Source organism: Notechis scutatus, chromosome 1 (assembly GCF_049901735.1).
Source record: "Notechis scutatus isolate UNSWTSFEM ecotype Mainland chromosome 1, rNotScu1.2, whole genome shotgun sequence".
NCBI lineage: Eukaryota > Metazoa > Chordata > Lepidosauria > Squamata > Elapidae > Notechis > Notechis scutatus.
In genome coordinates this window covers 152,747,981-152,772,984 of record NC_142009.1, presented here as the reverse complement: position 1 = coordinate 152,772,984, position 25,004 = coordinate 152,747,981, and the positions used below count along the sequence as shown (strand labels likewise).

The window sequence follows — 25,004 nt, the reverse complement described above, 5'->3', positions numbered from 1 at the left end:
GACCTAAAGTAGACTGAATAATCCTCATCAGAAAAAGGAGCAACAATCCAGCAGAGATGGAAAAGATTGGCATGCCTTAGGAACTGTAATTGTTGGAAATATTATTGGGAAGGCCTAAATCCTTATTCATTTTGGCTGGACCAAACCTGAGTGGGGAAGAATTTTTTAGTCTAAATGAAGGTTGACATCATTTATGCCCCAATTCTTCCAGTGCCAACAGTGTGATTGAGATTTTGGGATTTTCTGGTGAAAACAGAAAGTTCCAACATGCTCAAGGTTCCCATGCAATTTGTAGGAGATGAGTTCTTGAAAAAGTCAAAGAGATTTGCAGGTTTGGAATCTGCCATTCTAAAATATTGCCTCCAAAGAGGGGCCTGGCAAATGGGATGAATCATTGTGATGAGCTGGTTATGTTCAACAACATCTGCAAAAAATTATTTGTTCTTTACTACCTCTTTCACCACTTTGAGCATCAAGGGAGAGTTCTGGCTCTTGCTCTTCTGGTGGCCTCAATCATTGTTAACTGATGTTGTTGTAGTATGTCTTTGATATTGTTTCTCCCTCTTCCTATGTTTTTTGACCTACTCCTCTTTTTGTATATGCTTTGTAAAGTATGGAAGCCACAACAAAAATGTATGGCATCTTTCTTTCAGGAGCTCAAGATGGCATATATAGCATTTCATCCAATTTCTCCCAACAATACTGTGGGTTCAATTTACAACCATAATTGGCATCAGAACTTCCATCATTAAGTGATACAGTTTTTAAATGAGTTGTGCCCTGTGAGGGTTCTTGGTGTTCCAAAGACTAGACACTCTAGAGTGTAGCAAATGTCATGTTCATTAAGTGACTCACATGGTTTTAAACAAATCCAGCTTCTCCCATTGACTTTGCCAGTCAGAAGTCCACTGAGAAATTGTAAATGGCTATCACATAAACCCCCCAAGCTGAAACTGTTGTAAATACATGCTGGCTGCCAAGTATCTGAATTTTGAACAAGTGACTGCAGGACACAAGGATTGCTGTAAGTCACTTTCTTTGGTGCCCTCATAACTGAACTATTTTTAAACGAATAGTCATTGAGGATTATCTGTATAAATATTCTAAGTGATACAAGGAACTTCCATAGTAGGGATGGAATAAAATTTGTGTCCCTCTAACCCAATTACAACATTTTAACTGTCACATCACATTAGGGCTATATGGAGATGCACCTAAAACCAAGCCTGGAATTTCTGGGCTGCAAATAAGCTCCGTGTAAGTACATATATTGGAATCATAGAGACCTGATAAAAAGTATTGAATGTGGAGGCTTAAAATCCTGTTTCTTTAGGATGATTATTTAAATATGCTCCTAAAAATACACCCTGGAGACTTTTATTTTACTTTTTGATACATTTTAATTTTTCAAATTCTGAAGTATTATGACTATCTCCAAGATCATTTCTTTTCACACTAACCCAACACAGCATTAAAACTTTGCATGGCTTTTTTTGTAATCTCTGTGCCATCTGAAATGATATCAGGGATAAGTAGGGTTTTCAGCTGTGGTACAACTGTCCAAGAGACTAATTTCTAGATGGGTTAACCTATGGTGATTAGAACTTTTAAAAATTGAATCAAATGCGGTGTTTCCACTGAAGGAATTGCAGGACCATTTCTTCCTTTCTCCAAACAGATTTTCAATTACCAAATTGTTAAATGCTTTTCAATATTTCAGAGAAACTATTTATTAAGCATTATAAATCTTTCCTAGCTCATTATACAAAACATTTCTTAACTGGAAAGCTACATTATGACATAAAACATGAATAACTGAAGCTTATAACTAATTTAGAAAAACTAAAAAAAATCTGCATCTTATTACATTAGGTAAAAGTTGACAGTTTGAATATGTATGTTTAACAAATTAAACTTTTCTTACCTTTGAAGTCTACTTCTCCATTTCCATCAGTATCAAATATATCTATTACTCGTTGTACCAAGGGATTCTGTTGTAACTCAGGCAAAGACATAAATTCTTCCACACTTAAAGAACCAGAGTTATCTAAATCAAGCTTCTTAAATCTCTTCCCCAATCGTTTAATCTCATCTGCATCAACTGGCAAAGGGGGATGGGGAAGACAGAGAAACATGAAATCCCAAATGGAATATATAATAGTTCTTTCTTCTAATACAATTTCTTGTTCAGATCCAAAAACAATGACTATTTTAGAATGTATATATCCCCCTGCTCTTATACACAAACAGCTTTTAAATGTAATAAATTAAAATGGATTACCTTTTACAGGACGGGCCATTGCACATTTTACTTTACAGCTCTATAACCTAATATACGCTGACTCAAGTGTTCAGAGGACTAACAGTGCTTAGTTAACTTCAGCCTTATGTTTACAAGCATCTGTCAGATACAAATCTCCTTTTAATTATCTAACCACGTCAGTTATCTTTTAAATAGGAGGTAATGAGATGAGGTCAGCTGCAATGCCTGCAAAAATGAGTTTATTTAAATCTTTAGTTTTAACCCCTCATGAAACTGAACTGGTGTTGATCAAATATTAAATTTATAACACTATAAAGAAATTATCAAAGGAAATAATTAAATATGCTATGTAAATTTTAGTCAATTCTTGATGTAATGGAGCACTTTCAGAAGGTTGCATGCATGTGTCATAAGTTGAGGACTACCTATACAGCAAATTGGAGAACAATTCAAAGTTAACATTTTTTCTATGCCACCAGCAATCTTGATCAAAACTTTGTTTTGTATTAAGTACCCATTGGATTATGAACACAAGGTTACATAATACAGTTTTTAAGTATATATTAGCATCTTATAACATCCATTTTTTTCTCCCCCAAAGAGGGCATAATATAGTAAAACACTTTCTGTGAAGATGACAATATGGAACTCTGAAAAATAAGAGTTCTCATCTAATTATACAATAGCCTTCTGGAGTAGGGGAAAAAGTTGTGCTGTCTCATTCCAATTTGGGAGCAAAAAGAAACAAAACCATACTGGGACTATTAGCATTTGTGCAAAACAAATTTGAAATCATATTAAAAGTAGTACTATCAATTTTCAAATATCATGCACTGAGATTCAATCTGTCTGATCACATTATTGCCTGGATGCTCGGAACAGCACACTAGAGAAACATCCATTAACTGTTGAACATATACTTATCAATCCTGAAAGCATGTTCTTCCAATATGATTTCAGGAACATCATATACATAACAAAATTTTAATTCTAGTGTACAATTAGAATTTACTAGAAAAAAATTCTTTAGAATTTTTTTTGAATGCAATATTGTTAATATAATGTTTAGCAAACTGAGAAAAAAATCAAAAGACTTAGGACTTGGGGATTCCCTTAATCATAAAGCAGAAAGTTATCAATGCATCTGGTTCATCCTGCGAAGAACATGACTGGATGAAATTGCTCCCACAAGGCCTCTTTTCAGTTATCAATCCCTAATAATTTTGAAGAGTATTGGGAGATAAAATACCGTGTTGCCGGCGTATAAGACGACTTTTTGCCCTAAAAACATGCCTCCAACTGGGGGTCAGTCTTATACGCCGGTCGTCACGTGTGGCCAGTCAGGGCTCCTCCTGCAACCGAAGCCCTGAGGAGACACTTGGCTTCAGACGCTCCCGTCTTCCCTTTGCTTTCAAGGTAAAGCGAATTATTTTACAAAGCCTCCCCTGCCCGAGAGGGCAGCCAATAACGATGGGAAGCTAATTTCCTGGGGCCTCTTCCATTCCTCCCGACCTCCCTACACTGCGCGCCTCTGACGCGCCGGTCCCTTCAGCCCAGCGACCTTTTCCACCTCAAAGAAAGGCCAGGCGGGAGCTGCTCCAGCGGAAACAGCCACCATCCTTAGCCCGACGCGGGAGAGCGGCGAGGTTAGCGCCCGCCAGCCCGTCCTTCCTGCCTTTGGAGGCACCTGCGGAGCGCCTCCGGCTCGGTTTCCCCTACCGGCGGGTCCTCCTTTCATGCGGAGGGCTGCGGGGGAAGGCGCTCGCCGAGAGGATCTCTCCCTCTCTCTCCCCGCAAGGTCAACATCTGCGCTGCAGAGGAGAGGGCTGCAGCCGGTTCCTCCTGCTTGCTGAGTGGTGGGAAGCGCGGCCCGCCCGTGTGCCATTTGCACGAGGGGCAGGAGGAGGCACGCACACACCGCGGCTCACTTTCCCAGCTCTGCCCAACCCTTATGGCTCTGGCGCGGCCCTGGCAGGATGAGCGGAGGGTCCAGCGGGAGGTGCTCGCTGCCCGCCAGGGCGCGCCAGAGCCATAAGGGTTGGGCAGAGCTGGGAAAGTGAGCCGCGGGTGTGCGTGCCTCCTCCTGCCCCTCGTTGCCAAATCTCGCACGGGCGGGCGCGGCTTCCCCACCACTCAGCAAGCAGGAGGAACCGGCTGCAGCCCTCTCCTCTGCAGCGCAGATGTTGACCTTGTGGGGAGAGAGGAGAGAGTCGTCTTATACGCCGGCAAATACGGTAAATGAAAAGTCAGTTTGACCAAGCAACAGTTCAAGAAGATTTTGGGATTTCACAGTAGTGATAAATGCAACTATTGGCTTTGCTATATCTGCAGATTCTAATCTAATCTAATCTAAATATAATCTGTAGCATTTTTAGGGTTTGGTTGAGTGGGATCCAGAGTAGCTAGATGTTTTTGCTTATTTTATTACAGATAAAGTCACTTCCATTAGCTCAAATCCAAACATCAATTGGACAGAACCATATGAAATGCCTAAATTCACTCATTCCTTCATGAACTTTCATTTCATTATGATTTTGGATTCTTTATAAAATGATTCCTCGTACTTGCTACAGAACACAGCATTCCTCATACTTTGTAGCAGGGCTCCTCGAGAGAATATGGGAAGCCTGCAAGGAGTCACAAATGGCAATCCCATTACTTTGGTTCGCTGCAATATCATAACTGTGAGCTGAGCATTCATGTAGAATACATACCTATACTCCATGTGGAGTTATTTTTTAAGACAATGCAGAAATTTAAATTGGTAGAAAATTTGATGTCCAGGAAGTTAACAGAGAAAATGTGTTACTTTGTATTGCACTCACTGCCTTAGTTGCCAGTAGATTTCTGGCCAGGATTCAAAGCACTATAAAGTCCTACTTGGTGTGGTTCCAAGAGGCTATAAGACACCACCTTACCAAGCATAGCTTTGCCTGTCCAGTGACAGCCTTCATTATATTTTTCAGAAGAGGATTATGGACTTTGAGGTAGACCTTTTCCATGATGGCTTCCTTCTTATGGAATATTTGGCCCTGATGTGTCTTTAAATTTCAACATTTAAGAAAGCAACAAAACCCATAAATTTTAAATACAGATTTATTGCCTTGTACTTTTCTTTGGACATCTTTATAGTGAAGGGAGTGGTCTTATTGTTATTTATGATTTGTACATACCTCAAGTCTTCTGAAAAGACAGGATTACAATGAAATATGTACATCTTTTGGATTAAAGAAGTTCAAAGAGACTGAGAATTATTGGCTTGTTGAAACTAATTTAAATCTTTCATCCTGTGCATACCTTTTGGGAAGAAAGACTAAATGACAGTGTTTATGTGTAACAAATCCTACCATCTTTTTTTTCCAACTCACAACCAATATTTCAATAGATGCTTTCATCACTTAGGAGTAGAGCTTTGCAATACATCACTTAGGAGTAGAGCTTTGCAATACAAGAATAACATAACTGAACACCATATAAAGATTTTGTATATACAAATTCATTTTAGCTAAATTCCACATACTATACTATTAGATTATAATTGAAGTTGAACTACTTCCAAGAATTATAATTGCCCTTCCTCCTTGTTTTAAAGCAGGTAATGAGAGACATCTGATTTAGGCACCACATTAGAAGCCAGGAGACTGAATTTTAATCCTGCTTAAGGCATGAAACCTGGCTGGATGTCTTTGGGTCAGTCACTCTCTCCCAGCCCACCTCACATCACTGGTTTGTTGTTTGTTGTAGGGAAACTAGGAGGAGGAAAGAATATTATGTTAAGTTATTTATAAAAATAATTAAGATGGGATACCAATAAATAAACAAAAAATAAGTTTAAAGAATGCAAATACATGCCCAACAAATACATTATTTACATGCCCAACAAAAATGTGGGGACATAAAGAACCTCTAATCCACTGATTTTTATCCTTTGAAGGTACAAATCAAATACTACTAATATATTGAGCAGTTATCCTAAAAACAGATACTATTCAATGGTGGCTCATTCTCAATTAGCAGAAGCAACTTATCTATGTCCTATGGAGAAGGGAAAAAATCAGCAAAGAACTGTTTTTGCCTTTTTATTATAAACTTGATCTAGTCTCTTCCATACTGAGAAGAGTATTCTCAGAACAACAGCTGCACTTTTGTTACAGTCTAAGTAAAGTTGAACTTACAGTGCGAACACATTTCCAGTGGGTAGCTTGCTTCGTTTCCCTGAAATGAGAAAAAAAGTGTTGTTTAGAAAAGCAGTTTAGCATAAAGGAACCAATGGAATACACCAAATATTTCCCTGAAATTATGTCGTTCTATTTTTAAACATTGTTACAATTATCACATTAACAAGTATGCATTATTGGCATACTGATTATATTTCCAGTATCAGCAATGAAAGTTTGCATTTATTAAGATAAATTACACACAACATGGATCAAAATGACACTTTCAATACATACAAAATTCTATATGGATTATTGAACAAAATATATAAATGCTAAATGTATGTATTCTGCTCCAATTTATTTCAGCATGTAATGCCTATTGGCAACAAAATTTTTAAAATGTGCATAGGGTTCTTAAATATTGGAAGTTAGTAGAAAACTATTAACAATAAAATGTAATTGAATCCTGGAAAAAATACAATAAAGGATTTATTTATTTTGCACAATGTATAATTAAACCCTGGAATTCGCTATTGTGAGATATGCTGGCTACAGCTTGTCTGATTCAAAAAAGGACTGAACCAATTCATGGGAGTCAATGGTTAGCAGCCTTGACAGCACTGGGATTGCCTCTGAAGTTCATCTTGCAAACCAGTGAGCCTCCTTATATAAATGGTTGGCAACTGTGAGAGGTCCAATCCAGCAGTGGAGCACTTATGTACTTAAGAATGAATAGACAAACCTGGATAGTATGGTAAAATAATTTTTGGAAACATTTCATTTAAGTCAACTACTAGACACATTTTGAGCAAGCACTTCTTTCCAAAACCAACCATGCTTCTTGAGTGTTAACTCAAGAACTTACAGAAGAGGTGTCAGCATTAAACTGACAAGTTACTTTGATCCTTCTTTAGAAATAAGACTATCAACTACAATTCTTATCTTTTGGAAATAGAATCTGCCTTTGTCCAATCACTATAAATATTAATTAAAACTTTTTTTTTAAAAAACTGTGAAGCCATTTAATTCTTCCAGTTTTTATCTACGAAGTCCATGTTACCTCCTTTTCTCCACCCACCTGTATACTGGCTCATACTCCCTCTTTCTAAACAAAGTAAATGATTAATTGTTGCTTACTTTTACCACAATACATCTGTTTCCTTGCAATTATATTTAAATTTCCTTTAAATTTCCTTTTTCCAATTCCAAACCAAAGATAGTATTTGCAATACAATAAAGACTGTAATACCTGTCTTGATATAAACTAAGAAAGATATCTATATCTTATTTATTCTCTAGTATATATTATTTCATGGACATCAACTGCGATTTTGAGAGTTCATCTATAGATAGTCCTCAGGATATGACCACAATTGAGATTGGTATTTCTCTTACAAGCCATTACAGCCATAAATTGAGCTGGCCTGATTTTTACAACAATTTTTCCAGAGGCCATTAAACAAATCACTATGGTTGTTGAGATGCTGCAATCAGTCCTAAATGTGACCTGGTTGTTAAGTGCCCAAATGTGATTGTGGGGATGGTGCAACAGTTTTAAGTGCAAGTACAGGCCACAGTAAGGCGTAGACATAAATATGACTATGGATAGATTCTTTGCATACTGTATATTAGCATATCTGAAAAATAATACTGTGTTTTACATTATTTTTCTTTTCTTTCTTGTCACACAGCATAGGCATTCCTCAATTTATGACCACAATTGAGCCCAAAATTTATGTTGTTGAGAAATTTGTTAAGTGAGTTCTGTCCTATTTTACGACATTCCTTGCCACATGTGTTGAGTGAATCACTGGTTATTAAATTAGTAACATGCCTGTTAAGTAAATCTGGCTTCCCCCATTGACTTTGCTTATCAGAAGGCCGCAAAAGTGGATCACTGGACCGTGGGACAATGCAACAGTCATAAATATGAACCAGTTATCAAGCATCCAAATATAAATTACATGACTATGGGGGTGCTGCAATGGTCATAAGTGTGAAAAATGTTCATAAGTCACTTTTTTCAGTGAATTGTAACTTTGAACAGTCACTAAACTAACTGTTGTTTAGTTTATTTTCAATTTCATTGTACACGTTATGCATCGTTTGATTGGTTGATTGTAAGTCTAGGACTACCTGTATGATTTTTTAACATTTCAGTTGTAAAAAGGGTTTACACCACAAACAGGAGTGATGTTCACATTCTTTTCATTTCTTTCTTTTTACCGTTGTGTAAGCCACCTAAAGTAGCCCCAGAGAGACAGGAGGCAAATAAATTTAACCTAAAAACAAATATGTTTGCAACTATGTAAATCAAAAGTATGTCTTCCTGGAATCAGGCATTAACTGCAATGAGGAACAGCACAAATCCTAGGAAAAATCATGGCTGCTTTAAAGAGATGGAAACCAGTGTAATAGTTTCACACTTATAGATACCAGAGCTCAATAACTCAATAAACTCAGCTCTTCTGGTATGTCTGTCTGTAATTTTTTTAAAATAAAGTTTTATTTGGGTTTTCACACATACAAAATACAAGTAAAACATCTTTTTTGAAAATAGCATGGTCCCGGGTTGAATTTCTTTATACAGACACAAAACTCAATGTCATGCTCCTTTTTGTATTCTATTCCATATCTTATGCTATTTTACATTTTCTATATAGCTTTTCCGCTCTTTTAATTTTCTCAATTTTATTTTGATTATGTCATCTCAATTCAAATCATTATATTTATACTTTTGTCTGTTCTGTTTCAATTTCATATTATCTTTTCTCATTAAACAAATTTTCTCCTGTAGTTACAAATTGGAGTATGACACCTTTATATCTTTTAATTACATCCATTCAACTCTTATTTAAACTTCAATATATACCTTAAGGTTATGACCTTCAATATAATACATAATACATAACTTCCAATCGAATTCTGCTTGGCACATTCTTATAATATACACTATATTCTTTAAAAAAAAAAAAAAAAGAAAGATCGTAAATATATGTAATTATAAACCCTCATTCCATTCCAGTTCAGTTCTATCATTAATAGTTATTAAAATCTTAACATCTTTAACACTTTTCAATTAAATATCATACTTCCTTAAAAACACATATAATCTCCATAATTAATTTTTCCCTTATTTCTCTTCACGTTTTATAAATCATTAAATATACCTTTTGTTACATTTATTTATTGACAAGCATTCCACTGAATTACGATAGCTATTTTATCAGACATTTTAATCATACATTGTTGCATATTTTCTAAAATTATTTCTGCTTCTAATATAACCATACTATCTTATGTACCTTTGCAGAATCCCTTTTTCCATTAAGTTTTCACCCATTATCTCTAAATAGGCCCTGTTTCTCTATATTTTGCTTCTGTCCTTTATAACTTCTTTTCCTTTCTTTCTTCCCTCTCATCTTCTCCCTCCCCTTTTTACCCCCTTGTCTCTCTACTTCTAATTCTCTCTTCTGCATTTCCCTCTTCTGTTGCTTTCTGATTTTACACTTATTTTTCACTCTGGTTTTTTTTTTTTTTTTTTGGAGTTGTTTTTCCCAATCTTAAACTTTCCATTCTCTTTCCCCCCTTTCCTCCCCCCCCATCTAAGATTACTTGTTCATTAAAGATGGCTTCTTCTTTGTCGCAATCTTCTTGTTCTGCAGGCATTTCTTGTTGTTTCTCATAATTCAAAATCTCCATTTCTAAGAACTGAAATACGAAGCCAAAAGAACCTCTCCCTTCTTGTGCATCTTCTTTGTACTTTTTAAGTTCCATTTTCAGTTCTAAAAGTGAAGCCATTTTAAACAGTTTTCAACAACCACCCGATTGATTTTAGTCATTCAAAACAATAACCAAGAATCCAGAAATCATCAAGTAATCCAGATAGTCCCAAGTTATATCTTCTTATTTCTTTTTCCACTTTCTCTTCCTGGGGTTTTTGTTGTGATATTTCAGTTAAAATTTATCTTTTGGAAGTCTTGTTGAGATTTTGCTGTAAGTTCTTTTTTTAATTCCAGGCCGTCTCCTCCCTTCCAGATCCTGCCCTTTTATTCTTTTTCTCCCCTTTCCTGTTTTCAAAAGCTTTTAATTATCCAGAAATCTTTATTATCCCTTTGACTTTTTATTTTCAGCATTAAATGCCTATTGATGTCAAAGTGGATTTTTTTCCAATTTCTTGCTTAAGTCTCTTAGCTGTCAGTATAGGAAAAGGAGAAAACCAAATCTTTTCCCTTTTCTCTCTCCTTCGCAGCTTAAAAATCTTCTTAGGGAACAATGTTATTGTTTTTTAACAGTTTTAATTCCAGGGTACCTTATTTGTTGCTTTTGCTGTTTGACCCGGTCAACCAAAACTTTCTCTTCTTATCTTCCTCCTGCACATTCTTTTCCGGTTGAGTTCTTCTTTGTGGTGGCCATTTCTGACCACCGCTGCAACCGCCTTCGGGAAAGGGAGTAATGGCCAGCTGGGGAGGAGAGATGCAGCTCTCCTCAACCCTGCTGGCAGTTTCCCCCCTCTTCACCACCTCTACGGGGTGGCTTAGCCCCGAAACCAGCCGGCTCGGGGCGCTCCAGCGGCGAGCACGGATCGAAGCCTCGCAGAGACGAGGTTTCGGTCTGTCGCTGAAGAAGCTCAAACCGGAAGTTCGGCTGTCTGTAATTTTGATGACCTTCATCCAATTACCTAAGATTACTTCATTACATTTCTAAAACCAGAACTTTAATTCTCATACTTTTTTTTCTGTCCAGTTAAATCAGTGGTTCCCAAACTTTTTCAGTCCACCGCCCCTTGGTGCTACAAACTCATCCTCGGTGCCTCCCACCCAGGGGTGGGATTCAAATTTCTATGGGCGTGGCCTAATTTGAGGGTGTGTCTTGCTGGTCATGTGACTGGGTGGGCATGGCTTGCTGGTCATGTGACTGGGTGGACGTGGCTTGCTGAGTGGGCGTGGCTTGGTGGTCACATGACTAGGTAGGCACGGTTTGGTGGTCATGTGACTGGGTGGGCATGGCCAGGTGACTGGCAAACCAAATACAAGTGGTCCTCACTTAATGGCTGGTTGTTTAGCAAGTATTCTAATTTATGACTGGCCTCCCCAGACCTTGACCCGTTTTTGGAGTTTTGACAGCCACGCGCGCGCACGCACGCACACACGCACACACACACTCCCTTCTAACCCTGCTAGAGCAGGTCATTGGGACTAGAATCGGCAAAGCATCTCTGATTAGATTCTAGTAGTGAATAGAATCTAATCACAGATGCTTTGCTGATTCTTGTTGATTTGTTTTATTTGTATTTCTTTATCTTATGTTGCTGAATTGCATTGACATTTGTGTCCCTTCTTGTGCACAGCCCAGAAGCTTTTGTGATTCTTTGCAGTAAAAATTACCAACATCTGGCTTTGCTCTACTTTTAAAACGTGCTGCCACTGCCATGTTCTAGGTGCTGGCCCCACAGGTCCACCCCCACTGGCTTTGCTCTACTTTCCCAACGTGCCGCTGCTACCACGTTTGAGGCACTGGCCCCGCAGGCATATTGGGAAAGTAGAGCAAAGCCAATCTGGCTTTGCTCTACTTTTCAAACGCACTGCCACTGCTGCATTCAAGGCGCCGGCCCCCAAGGTCCACCCCATTGAGCCCACTGCACCAGAGGGACCTGCCCAAGCAAGTCTGAGCGAAGCGGTGCACCAAGTCAATGGGATGAGCCCGAGAGGGAAAGAAAGAGAACTGGTAGAATCCCATCCCAAATTGCGCACTGTGAGGGGCCACCTCCAGCACCCCCCTTGCCTCGTAGCACCCCCCTAAGGCATCCCACCGCCCCCCAGAGTACCGCCCACTTTGGGAACTACTGAGTTAAATGGTACTGGTGTAATGCTATGGTCTTATTCTAACTTGCAATGAACTGAATTTATTTTAAGTCAACAGAAGGCACATCAGGAAACACAATTTTTTAATACAGCCATTACTGATTGTAGCTCCCTAACATTTTCTCATTTTCTTCTTTCTACTTTTATCTGTCATGGGATAGTTTAATTCAGCATGCATCTGTGAATAATGTTTTCTCTTTTTCTGTATAGCCTGTGGATATGGATTGTTTTTTTGAGATGATATTTTACTAAAATAAAGACCGTATGTCTAAAAGAAACCATTAATCTCTAAATTCTTATGATTTAGTTCTAAAACAACTGCAGAAATTAATATATCCATAAATATACATGCTGCATGCACACTTAAATTTATTTTCTTTTCAGCAAATGTATACCTCAATATAAGTAGATATTTTTCTGACTACCATTGTTTTTAGTTGAAGATTATGAAGTCACGACTGAAAGGCTAAGAGAAAGAGAAAATATTTCAGCTACTGTACATGTACTTTTAAATACTAAATCAATGCAGCTGAGCTATTCTCTCAAGGGGAGTGATGCAAAAAGTTAAAAATTATTTCTACACATATTTTAAATTTTAAGCAAGCTCTCAAACTGTCAAGCAAGGAGTAATCAGAAGAGAAATGAGCCTCATATATTTTTTTAAAAAGCTATCTAAAATAATAGTTTAAAATAAAAAGGCAAAGAATGAAAAGAGGAAGGAAGGTATATTTTCTGTAAATGTGTCTTCTTTTCTTTACACCTTTTTATTTGTTGGATCTAATCGCAGAGAACACTAATATTAACTATGACTAATCTGAACACACAAATCATACTACTGAATTATTTTTAAAAAATCTAGAAGCTGACAATTCTTTTGCTACAATCAATCACCAGGTCATAAAAGTAATTTCAGATTCACTCAAAAGCTTTCCTCATATTCTTCAACTCCTCACTCTTTATTTTTCTTGCCATCCTCTAATTAATCATTTGTAATCTTGACATAGGATTAGCCCTAGTACTGTATTTTATCTAAGATATGGCTATCTCTCCTGAATTCTTAAACTTAAAGTGCTATTTTTTACTCTTAAAACATAAAGGAATGTTTAAACCAAACTTCAGACGTCTGGAGTAGAACGTCAATGGAGATTCACAATCATCCAACTCATGATTGTCCCAAAGGTGCTGTTCAAAGGGCAACTAGACTTCCTTGATTTTTTCCTTGAAAACATTTCGCTTCTCACCCAAGAAGCTTCTTCAGTGTGGTATAGAATAGTTAGACAATCTATAATATGTATTCACTCTTTTTTTAAAATCAAACATCCCACCATCTCCCATTATTTTGAAAAGCAGCAACAAATAATCAGTAACAATTAGCTATATTTTCTTTTTATAACTTAGAGATAGAGATAGATAGATAGATAGATAGAGAGAGAGAGAGATAAAAAGCTCTTTAAGCATTTAAGAATTTTCAACCCCAATTCTTAAATGAAGCAAGTAATTGTTTAATTTGGAGTTAAAATTTTTAAGTATCTTAACACTGCTAGCTTTTCATCTGAGAAACTTATTTTCTTCACTATTCATCTTCTATCAAACATATCTTTCCAGATTAATCTGTGTACAAAATATAATTTTTATGTCAGAAGACCCTAATTAAAAAAATTTGAGGAAATATTAACAAGAAAATGTTCTTCTGCAGTGAAATTTTCCCTAATTTGATATTGAAAAGTTATTAAGGTAACTGAAAGCAGATGACTAGAAAGAAGATCTTCAGCTGACAGTCACTTAACCTGTGAAGCAGCTGTCTATGACTCATTAACTATTTATAGTCACATACAGGAATCAACTTAAGTCTTGGCTATAATGTACAGATCTAACCTAGAAGCAGACTGAAGAAACAGAAAAAACAGAATTTAAACTACTGATACATTTTAAAGACAAATATCATAATTAACAATTTAATGCATTACTTTCACCCCAAATTAAACAATTACTTGCTTCATTTAAGAATTGAGCCCAAAAATTCTTAAATAATGTATCCTAAGAAGTACTTCACAAGTATGAGATCAAAAAAAATGGGTAACAGCTTAACAGTTTGAAAATAATGAAAAGTCCACTGTCTATTGTGAAAAAGAGAAATTAAGGCCAGATGACAAATTCCATTGAAAAAAATAATTTTGTCCAACAAAGCACTGCCTGAAACAGATGAACAAAATTAAATTAAATTACTTTTTTTACAGATTCATAGTTAGATAAGATTTCTACTCTATCCAAGCATATTGCAGAGTTGAAAAATATTGCTAAACCAGAATGGAGCACTGCTGTGGAATGAGGCAGCATTCCTTATGGAGCTACATTCTTCGAGCTCAAAAAAAAAAAGGGGGGGGGGTGTTTGGGGTTCCTCAGGTAACCCAATCTCAGCACCATGAAGAGCTTTAAAGGTGACAACCAGTATTTTCAATTGTACTCAGAAGCACACTGGCAACTAAGGCAGCTCACAGCGTGTTACATGTGTGAATTAACTGCACCATTTACTATCCATGCAGGTACTCTGTACCAGTTAAAGCTTCCAAATGCTCTTTAAGGGCAGCCCCATATGGAGCACATTTAGTAGTCACAAGGGCATGAGTGACAAGAGCAAGCAGGACCTCCCTATCCAGGAAACAGCACAACTGGGCACACAACCCAAAGATTTCCAATGTCAAAAACAGCAAAGGTAACAGCCTCAAGGAAACAGTAATTTAAATATATATTAAAAACATCTTTTGAAGAAGCATGGAAATAATTATTTAATCCACTTCTATGTGAAGTATGCATGATTTTAACTTGTAGCGCAATTAGGAAGATGCATTGGATATGTTCACCACCTTATTTGTAAAAGTAATAAAGTTGTGATACAAACAAATAAAATTTTAAAAATAAAAAATTTGAAACTTTTCTCAGAGACTTAGAACCATTACTTGCAGTGAAAAAATTGAAGGGATCAAAGTGCTTAAAATGTAGTAACAAAAGGATGCTAGACATAAAATTGTAAATATTCTTGTAATGCCAAGTATGATAATTGAAATTAATTTCCTTTTTTCATACTGGGTATGTTTCATGTTAACTATCAGTAAGACTTCAATTAAAATGCAGAAAATAAATCTGCGGAAACTACAAATTCTTTGCTACTTATAATAAATTCTGCTCTTTAATTATTATTAGTAACGACTGGAACAAACAGTATGGAAAACACTGTAGCTACCATTAGTCATAACTGTAGAATAATTCCTCGAATAAATGGATTATTTTTACTCAAGGTAGGTCTGATTAAAATTGAATTGATTTAAATCCCTCCAAAAGGAGATTGAGGTTTAATGATTTCAGAAACCATCAAGAAGATTCTATCCAACCAATCTTTTTAACTGAAAGATACATTTTTGTTGTTTAAAAAGCAAATATTTTTCTTAATGTTTTTCAGATTAATTTTCATTTTAAAAATTGTTTTGTAATTTTATTTAATATTGAAACATATATTGTGAAATTATCAGGATCAAAACTAATTCCAGTCTATGGAATTGGTCCAGTCTTAACCATGGATGTTTGGAAAATATTTTCCTCATTAGACAGCACCACCACTAAGCTTTTATACTATCATCAAAAACAGATGCATTTCTTAACTTTTAAATATAAAAGCAACTTCTTCAAAGCTTTTCCATCCTTCCCCATTTTTTAACCTTTTGTTCAACAAAAAATTAAGAAACCTGCATATTCGCTTTCCAATTTTCCTTGTCCTAATAAAAATATTACCCAACTTCAAATTTCAAATTTTAAAACTTGTGCTGCTGATAGACTTAATTACAGGCTTTCTTCATTTTTGTCATACAGTACAGCATTTTGGGGGGGAAAAATACTAGTGTCCTATTATTGGATTAAAAAATATTTTTCAGTTTAAATCAATTAGTCTAAGGTAAGAAAACATATCTGGATATTCAGAAAAGCCAACTACTGTTAAAATCCAGCATAACACTAAAGTCAAGTGATTGGACTGCCACACAAAAAATACTTCTTTACTGAAGCTCCTTTTATAATCCCCTGCCATGAGAAATAGAATGGATAAAATAAATGAAAGGCACAAGACTGCTTTAGTACTGGATTGTTCTGTTTATTTTTGTTTCAGTTTCTATTCCTCGTCTTTATCCTATAAATACTAATTTCTATGAAGGACGTATTCAATGCCTTCTTTCCTCTTTACAGTTTCACTATGTACTATATATGCAATACATTCAGAATATGGCCATCACAATAAAAACTCTCCCCATACACTTTACAGTATTGGTGTTGATAAGCATAGGCCAGGGGTAGGGAAACTTGGCTCTTTTATCACTTATGGACTTCAACTCCCAGAATGCCTGAGTGAGCCATAAAAGGTTCCCCATCCCTGGCCTACTGGTTGTTCAGTTGTGGGGGAAATCAATTTTTGACTTGATGGGACTGTTTAATATACAAATGTAGGACAATTCTAGGTTGCTTCTCTCCTTGATTAGTTTCCATCCACTGTTTCTTGGCTTGCCTTCTGGTACTTTGGAAAATAGGTTGACCCACTCTTTTTTGTGGCAGCCTTTCAAATATTGGAACACTGCTATCATGTAGCTCCTAATCCTTCTTTTCACCAGACTAGGGATACCCAATTCTTGCAGCCATTCTTCATATGTTTTAGTCTCCAGGTCCCTAATCATCTTTGTTGCTCTTCTCTGCATTTCTTCTAAAATCTCAACATCTTTTTTATATTGTGGTGACCAAAACTGGATGCTGTGCTCCAAGTGTGATCTTACTAAGGCTTTATTCAGTTGAACTAATGCTGCATGCAATCTTGAGTCTATCATTCTGTTAATGCAACCTACAATTGCATTGATTTTTTTGGCTGCTGCCACACACTGCTGGCTCATATTTAAGTGATTGTCCATTAGGACTCCAAGAGCCATTTCATAGTTACAGCTATTGAGCCAGGTTTCTTCTAATTTGAAATTGGTCTAGAGCAGACAGGTGTGCTCTTACCATTTTCTTCCTTATTTTAATTTATGTTCCTAGCTTGTCCTTTATGGGTCTGTTTTTGATAGGTTGGACTATATTTTCTTTTTCATGAGCAAAAGTGTTTTAAAAAATGATGAAAACATTAATGAATTATGAAATTCTTCTGATACTTAGCATAGGGAAAGTGCTTGGTTATAAGTGTTAGTTCATCTGATTTCATATGAGAAATAGTCATACTATTTTAATAATATTTATTGTTATTCATTTGTTCTATACACCTAAAATGTTGTGCTAATATTCTAATGAAGTGTTCTGGAATTTGGGACATCTAGTCTGAATTCCAATGCTGTAACAACTTACTATGGAAGATTTTATTAGCTTCAGTTATTCATTTTTAAAATACAAATAATAGTCCTCTTCATAAAGCGTATGAGAGGATAAATGCAGTAGATTATTTAATTAAAATAAGAGGAATAAACTACTTCTGGTTTTATTTAACTCACTGAAGAATGTTGCGGCTGCTTGCTGGTGCTGCCTGGTACTGGTGTTGGACCTGCCTGGCGTCGCTGCTGCAGATGTAATAAAGATGTTACACTTTTTTCCTCTTTATAAAATGTTATATGTTCATATAGTAATTTATATGAATTGTGCTATCTAATAATTTATTGTGGCATGAGCTTTCTTAAGTATTACTTCATCAGAGTGTCCAGTGCCATTTAAATTATGAGATCATGCAAGTTAAATATTTCATAATTTTCCAGAGCTTTAAAAATAACCTTTTAAAATAAACACACTTATAAGGGAAAGAACCATATCAGGCATGCCTACATTATCATTTTTAAATAATTATTTTTCAGTAATTCACACAAGAAATGGAAGGTCTTAATTGAAGTCAAAGCCTCAAATCCTAAACTTATAGTTAGAAGCAAAGCTGCATAATAAACTGAATTTTGAAAAGAGTAAGATTTACTGTGAACTAAGTATGAAGTTTTTCGAAACCTATTTAATTTATTACAATGCTCTCTCTGTAGGGTGATTTCTACAGAAGATCTAGAAATATATATATACTTTCTAGCTACTTTCTTTGTATATATCAAAACTTTAAAATTTGTGCACTTTTGGGGGCCAGCTGAACAAATACAATGGAAAAAGAAATCTATACCTGGTTTGCAGCAAAAGGTTGTTTATATGCACTTGTCAATATGTACTTCCAAATATCTTCTGTAGTGAATTTACCATAAAAAAAACCTTGTCCCCTCAAGACAGAATTATTCATTCTTTGAATGGCAAATGCATTGTATAAAAAAATTCCTAGAATGGTTGGGTGGGCGGGGGGCAGGGCAATAGTCAGGTATCATTCAGGACTGCGATACTGTTTTATATTCAGCATTCTGTATTTTGCATCTACCTGATAAGGCTTCTTGCAAGGAACTTGCAAGGAAGATTTCATCCATTGTCTTGAAACTCCTTAAGTGTTGCATACAATCTACGCTTTGAAAATGTTGCCTAAACCCTTCTCTTCCACACTGCTGCTAGATAGTCCAGGATAGGAAAAACTCCTCCTTCATCATAGGGATTGAGTCTGTCAAGCTGATAAGACCTGCCTCTATTGCTATGGCACCCAGCTTTCGACTCAATCCCTCATCAGGGCAGGACATGTCTCAGCGAGCAGTAGCAAGTTTTGGCAACGAACAAACAGCCACCAACAATATTCACCAAAATTACATCCAGCTGCTCCCGGGGATCTGCTCTCCCTCAGCGCCGGGGCGTTGGCTCTGAGCAAAGCACATGTGGATGGAGTGAGTACTGGCATAAGAGCCTCGCTTTGTGCCGAGGATTCGCACGCTGGCCTCAGACCTTCATGCAGCCATTGCAAGGGCACTACAGCGCCTCTCAGCCGATTGAGAGGCGCAATTCAACCCGTTTCACTTTCCAGGCCTGAAATTCCACATTGACAGTGATCCCGCTTGCCTGGTCTAAGGAAGCAGGAAGGGAAAATAGATAGGCAGCTTCCAGCACCTATATTGATAGGCCATTAGTAAAATGGAGGATGTGCAGGCCCTGTCAGATCTTGTCATGCCCCTATCGGAGTCTGAATCTGAGGAGGAAGATGAACAGCTGACAGGGAGTGGGAGTGTGGCTCCATTGGCTGTGGAGGAAACTGGGGAAGGGCAAAGTCCAGCTGGGCAGAGCAGGGGAGAGGGAGAACAAGGGAGAGGGAATTAAGAGGAAGCCCCAGGCCCACCCCCTCTTCATCCAAGGGCACACAGGGAGGAACGGAGAAGAGAGCAACATGGGCTGCATGGCTTACAGGGGAGGAAAGGGCCCTGATTCCCTTCATAAGCCACAGCTGGAAAGAGTGTTTAAAAGAAATGCATGCTGAGTGCAGCAGCTGCTGGGAGCAAACGTGAGTTTATCTTGTGTTGACTTTGCTTATCTGTGTTCCTGGCGTCTTCACAACCGTGTTGACTTATTGCCATGCCTTCACATCTGGAATTCTTCCTTCTGCCCTGTTGGACTAATTACTTCATTTTGCCTTGATTGGACTTATAGTTACAGTTTTTGATTACCACATTTTGGACTTTATTCTCTGCAGCCAAAGGCTGTTCCTGGGAGTTTTTTTCTAGCCAGAAGGTAACCAGGACATTGGGGGCAATGTTGGAGCTAATAAAGGGACTCCTACTGATTATCTGACTGTGTTGCCTTTGTGCCATGCCCTGGGTCATCACAGATCGACCAAGCCATGCTGAGGCCCATCCCTCCAAAGCTTCTCAGAAGCCATCTAAGAGGAAAAGACATACTAGGTCCTATTCAGCTAAGCGAGAGGCAGTGGCCAAGATTAAAGCCTCAAAGACTGAGCTTAAGGCCGAAAAAATGAGACATGAGGCCTTGGAAAGACAATTTGCCAAAAGCCTGAAACAAATGGGTGGGCAGAGCCAACAGTCTCCTCAATCTCTTTTGTACAAGGCGCAAAATACTGCTCAGCTGGGTCCTGATGAAATTACAATGGAACCTTCTGGGAACCTAAGCCCCAGGGCGATTCCTTGTTTTCTAAGCTGACAGTTCAAACTGAGGTTCCTCCATCACCCAAGCTGTTCCTGGACCTGGTACACAAACAGTGTACCTCTCTCGGTTTGGGGCCCAGTCCCATGTCTAATGATAGACAGTTTTATAACATGGGTCCTAGCTTAGCCAAGGCCCTTCAAGTTCCATCAGTAGATGCCCGTGATTGCTTCTGTCTCCACATCTGGAACACCAACACAGCCTGAAGACGTGCTAAAGCCTGATGACAAGTGGTCAGAGCAGACTCTTAAATGGACTCATCAGCCTGCAGCCTGAGCGATCCGAGCCTCCACTGCAGCCTCCTTCTTCACAAGGGCATCACTACATTGGCTACATCAGTTGCAGGACTGCCTGCCAGCAGGTGATACCAACTCCCATCAGGATACAAATAAAATCATCGCAGAGGTGGCTTTTGGCAGGAGCGTGCTCCAAAAAGTACCTCTGGACTCGAAGGAGGGAGACTAGACTTAGACTCTCCCTTGGACACACTGGCTTTGGTATGTTCCTATCCTGGACTCTCACAGCAGCATGGGGAATGGGCATTGATCTTACCTGAGATGCCCCTTCTACACACACTGCTAGAGAGTCAAGGCCCCACCTGAATACGTCTGGTTGAGGTTTGGAAGGGTCCTTCTCATTTTTCTGTTTTTCAGAGACATGTCACATCTGTCAAGTTACTTCGCCGAAAGCTGGGTGCCATAGCAACAGAGGTGGGTCTTATCAACTAGACAAACTCAGTCTCTATGATGAAGGAGTAGTTTTCCCTATCCTGGACTGTCTTGCAGCATGTATACAAGGGGCGTCTCAGGTAAGACCAACACCCAATTTCTCAGAATTTTCCACTGTTATTGGATCAAAGACTTGTTATGAGGACAGGACATTTACATTTTTTACATTCCACATATTAAAACAAAAAGGTCCTCCTGCAGGAACATACACGAGTTACAACCTATAAATAATTGCTACTATTTCCCTTTTTACAAGAAGTGGGGAACTGGTTAAGAACTTTAGATCCTTGCTTCTTGTTAATATCTCTGCTCAACCCAAATATATTTCTACTCATTTAATCACCTTTCTCTGTTCAAGATTAATTTGGGAAAAGTCTGCATTTGCACGAGTGTAAAAAACAGCAATGTATAATTATTGTTAAACTAGATTTCCCATATAAGTATCATATTTCTCTTCCGAGAGTTATTTTACCACTACACAGGTGTTTTTTTTTTTTGTTTTTTTTGGGGGGGGAGGGGATCCAGATATTCTTACTGTTCCTCACTCATTTCCTTCCTTATCCAATTAGCTTTACTTAACAAAAAGGATTAACCTGTTACAGTGCTTATCTATGGACAATTTCAAATTAACTTTAGATGATTCAGTGACACAAAATCTACAATCAATGTAGAAATCCTAAAGTCAGTGGAGCTAAGATTCACATTAAAACCAAATTAAAGCTACTTAAAAAAGCACAAGCTCTTGTAATTTAAATTCCATGCCTATCAGTTGTTTAATAAGGAAGTTCCAATTTAGGTTGTCAAATGTCTTCTGGGCGTCTAAAAATATCAATGCCATTGTCTTGGTTGAGTATACTTCATAATATTCTAATATATCCATAATGGTTCTTGTATTTGTTTTTATTTGCCTATGGGGGAGGAAGCCATTCTGATCAGTGTGGATAATTCTACTTAATACTCTCTTTAATCTTTCCGCCAATATTGTGGCCATTATTTTGTAATCTACATTTAAAAGTGATATTGGTCTATAGTTTTGAATTTTTTGTGGGTCTGATTGTTCTTTATAAATAAGGGTAATATATGCTTCCATCCATGATTTAGGCATGTTAGCATTCTCCAGGGCTTCATTGTACAAGTCCACCAATATCTTCTCTATTGTTTCTTGGAATTCCTTATAGAATTCCAAAGGAATTCCATCTGGGCCAGGGGTCTTATTTGCTTTTTGTGTTCCGATTGCCTTCCTAATTTCTTCTATATTTTCTTATTCAAATTTTGTTTCTCTTCATCAGTAATTTCGGGCAAGTTCTTTTCGTTCAAATATTGATCAATAGATTCTTCTGGTATTTCTTCCTGTTTATACAATTTCATAAAGAACTCCTTAGCAATTTCTTTTCTTGGGTCTGCGTGCATAATTTCCCTTCCTGATCTTGGAGAGCTACGATCGTTCTCTTTTCTTGTTCTTTTTTTAATTTTATAGGCTAACCACCTCCCCAGCTTATTTGCATTTTCAAAATAATTTCGTTTTGTTAATTTTTCAGGCCAGATCTTCCTGTACATTTAGAATTATCTTATGTTTTACCAGATCTATTTCTTTCTTAATGTTTGAATTGTTCGGGTCCTTTTGTCTACTTGTTTCCAAATCTTTCAGTTTCTCCCTCCATACGTTTTGTTGCTGTCTTTTGTCTTTATTCTTTTTAATATTGTAAGCAATAGTTAGACCTCTAACATAGGCTTTGGCCGTACCCCCAAGGTTTTGTAGGGAGGTATGTTCTCTTTTGTTTATCTCAAAAAATACGTTCAATTCTTTATCATTTCAATATATTCTTTATCTCTTAATATGGTATGGTTAAATGTCCATCTTCCAATTTTTCTCTTCCTTTCCATTTAATTTGAATGGGATTATGGTCAGCCCATAGATTTGGCAAAATCTCGATCCTTTCAATATTCTCCATTAACGAAGGAGTTATTGTAACAAGGCAGATCACGTCAATGATAAAGATAAAGAAAAAAAATTAACCATTGCTCAATATATTCTGCAAAATGTATATATGGGTGTATGTATGTATGTATGTGTGTGTGTGTATAGATGTATATGTATACGTATATGTACGTGTACACATATACATATACATATACATATACATACATATACGTAGGTCTAGGTGTGTTCGGGTCTTTTCCCGTGTAAGATTAAGAGTATCTTGGCGACGTTTCGGCGAGGTCTCACTTGCCATCCTCAGGCTGGTGCTTTCGGCTTCATGCCAGTGCAAGCAGTGTGTGATCGGAGCTGCCGTCTCTCTATAAATACTGGTGGTGGGGGCTGGTGTGCTGGGCTGGTTGGCTGCGCTGCTGCCTCTTGATTGGTTGATGGAGTTGATGTTGGTATAATGGGCTGTGTGATGGCCTTGTGAGTTTTGTTGTGGAGATATCCTGGATCTTGTGCTGTAATCTCCTGGGTCATTTGTTTTGTAGTGATCTTTTTTCCATTAGCCCCTCGTGTTTTAACGGCTTGGGTAATGGGTTGTGTGATGTCCTTGTGAGACTTAATGCTGTGATATCCTTGGTCTTGTACTGTGATATCCTGGGTCATTTGCTGTGTTGCAACTTCTTGAGTTCTTGTGGTGTAATTTTCTGAGTTTTCTGATGTGATATCCTGAACGGGTGGCTGTGAATATAAATATAAATAAAATGTACTACTTGAAACTGGGTGTTGGTATAATTACCTGAGAGTGCCCTTTCTATCTACGCTACAAGAAAGTCCAGGATGGGTTAGACTCCTCCCTATTATGTCATAGAGCTGCGTCTGCCATATATAAAAAGCTCGCCTCTAGCCAGCTCCCCAGCTTTGGCGAAGATACTTGACAGACTCGGAGTGTCTAAGGAAGCAAAGAACAAGCATGTTAGAAATAATCCTGCATCCTACCAGCACCGGACATAACCAGGGTGGGGCTGGACTCTCTTACAGCGTAGATAGAAAGGGCATTCTCAGGTAATTATACCAACACCCAGTTTCAAGTAGTCCATTGTGTATGTGTGTGTGTGTGTATAAATATATGTATGAATGAGATTGCTTGGATATTTTGCATGGAGGGAAGTGGAATTATACCAATGCCCATTCTTATCCATGCTGCACCAAGAATCCAGGATGGGACATACCAAAGCCAACATGTCCACAGGAGGGCCCATGTCCGGTCTGTTTACTCGGTCTGCGGGATAACCCTCTGAAGTTCCCTTCATCCAAAAGCCGCATCCGCCGAAGCAAAGGAATCAATCTGGTAATGCCTAATGAAGGGTGATGGAGATGCCCAAGTAGCCAGTCTACAGATCTCCTCCAGAGAAGCCTGAGTAGCCCAAGCCGCCGAAGTAGCTGCTCTCCTGGAGTGCACCGTAAATCTGGTAGGCACCAGAAGGGACAAAGTATGGTAGGCTTTGGCAATACATGACCTGATCCACCTGCTTAAGGTAGAAGGGGAGGCCTTACAGCCCATCGAATTGTGGGAGAAAGATACAAAGCCTGTTTTCCAAAATGTGGACATACATTTGATGTATATACGTAAAGCCCTCTTAACATCCAGCTTATACCATTTATGTTCTAGATCGTGACTAGGATGAGGGCAAAAATCTGGTAGCACAATTTCTTGGGCCCTATGAAACCAGGTATTAATTTTTGGGACAAAGGTAGGGTCTAAACAAAGGACCACCCTGTTGTCATGGAAGGATCAGAGATCAGAGACTGAGAGAGCTGCAAGTTCAGACACCCTCCTAGATGAAGTGATGGCCACTAGAAAAACCACCTTAAGGGTTAGGAACTGAAGTGACACCGATCTAAGGGGTTCGAATGGAGACCCCCGTTAAGCACCTTGGGAAGCTCCCATGTGGGATACCAGTGGACTACTGGTGGGCGTATATTTTTAGA

The 25,004-nt window shown here is 37.8% G+C and overlaps 1 protein-coding gene across 1 annotated transcript in view; it reads right to left on the bottom strand.

Annotated features, from left to right (window-relative positions):
* The window catches only part of PPP3R1 (protein phosphatase 3 regulatory subunit B, alpha), a 36,420-nt gene extending 12,146 nt beyond the window's left edge, over window positions 1-24,274 (bottom strand). Inside the window, exons 1-4 of the mRNA XM_087952793.1 lie at window positions 24,245-24,274; window positions 17,801-17,947; window positions 6,439-6,478; window positions 1,925-2,101 (exon numbers count right to left, since the gene is read on the bottom strand). Coding sequence (XP_087808919.1) covers window positions 1,925-2,101; window positions 6,439-6,478; window positions 17,801-17,947; window positions 24,245-24,274 — 394 coding nt within the window. The remainder of the gene's footprint in view (window positions 1-1,924; window positions 2,102-6,438; window positions 6,479-17,800; window positions 17,948-24,244) is intronic.
* Between the last annotated feature and the right edge of the window lie 730 nt (window positions 24,275-25,004).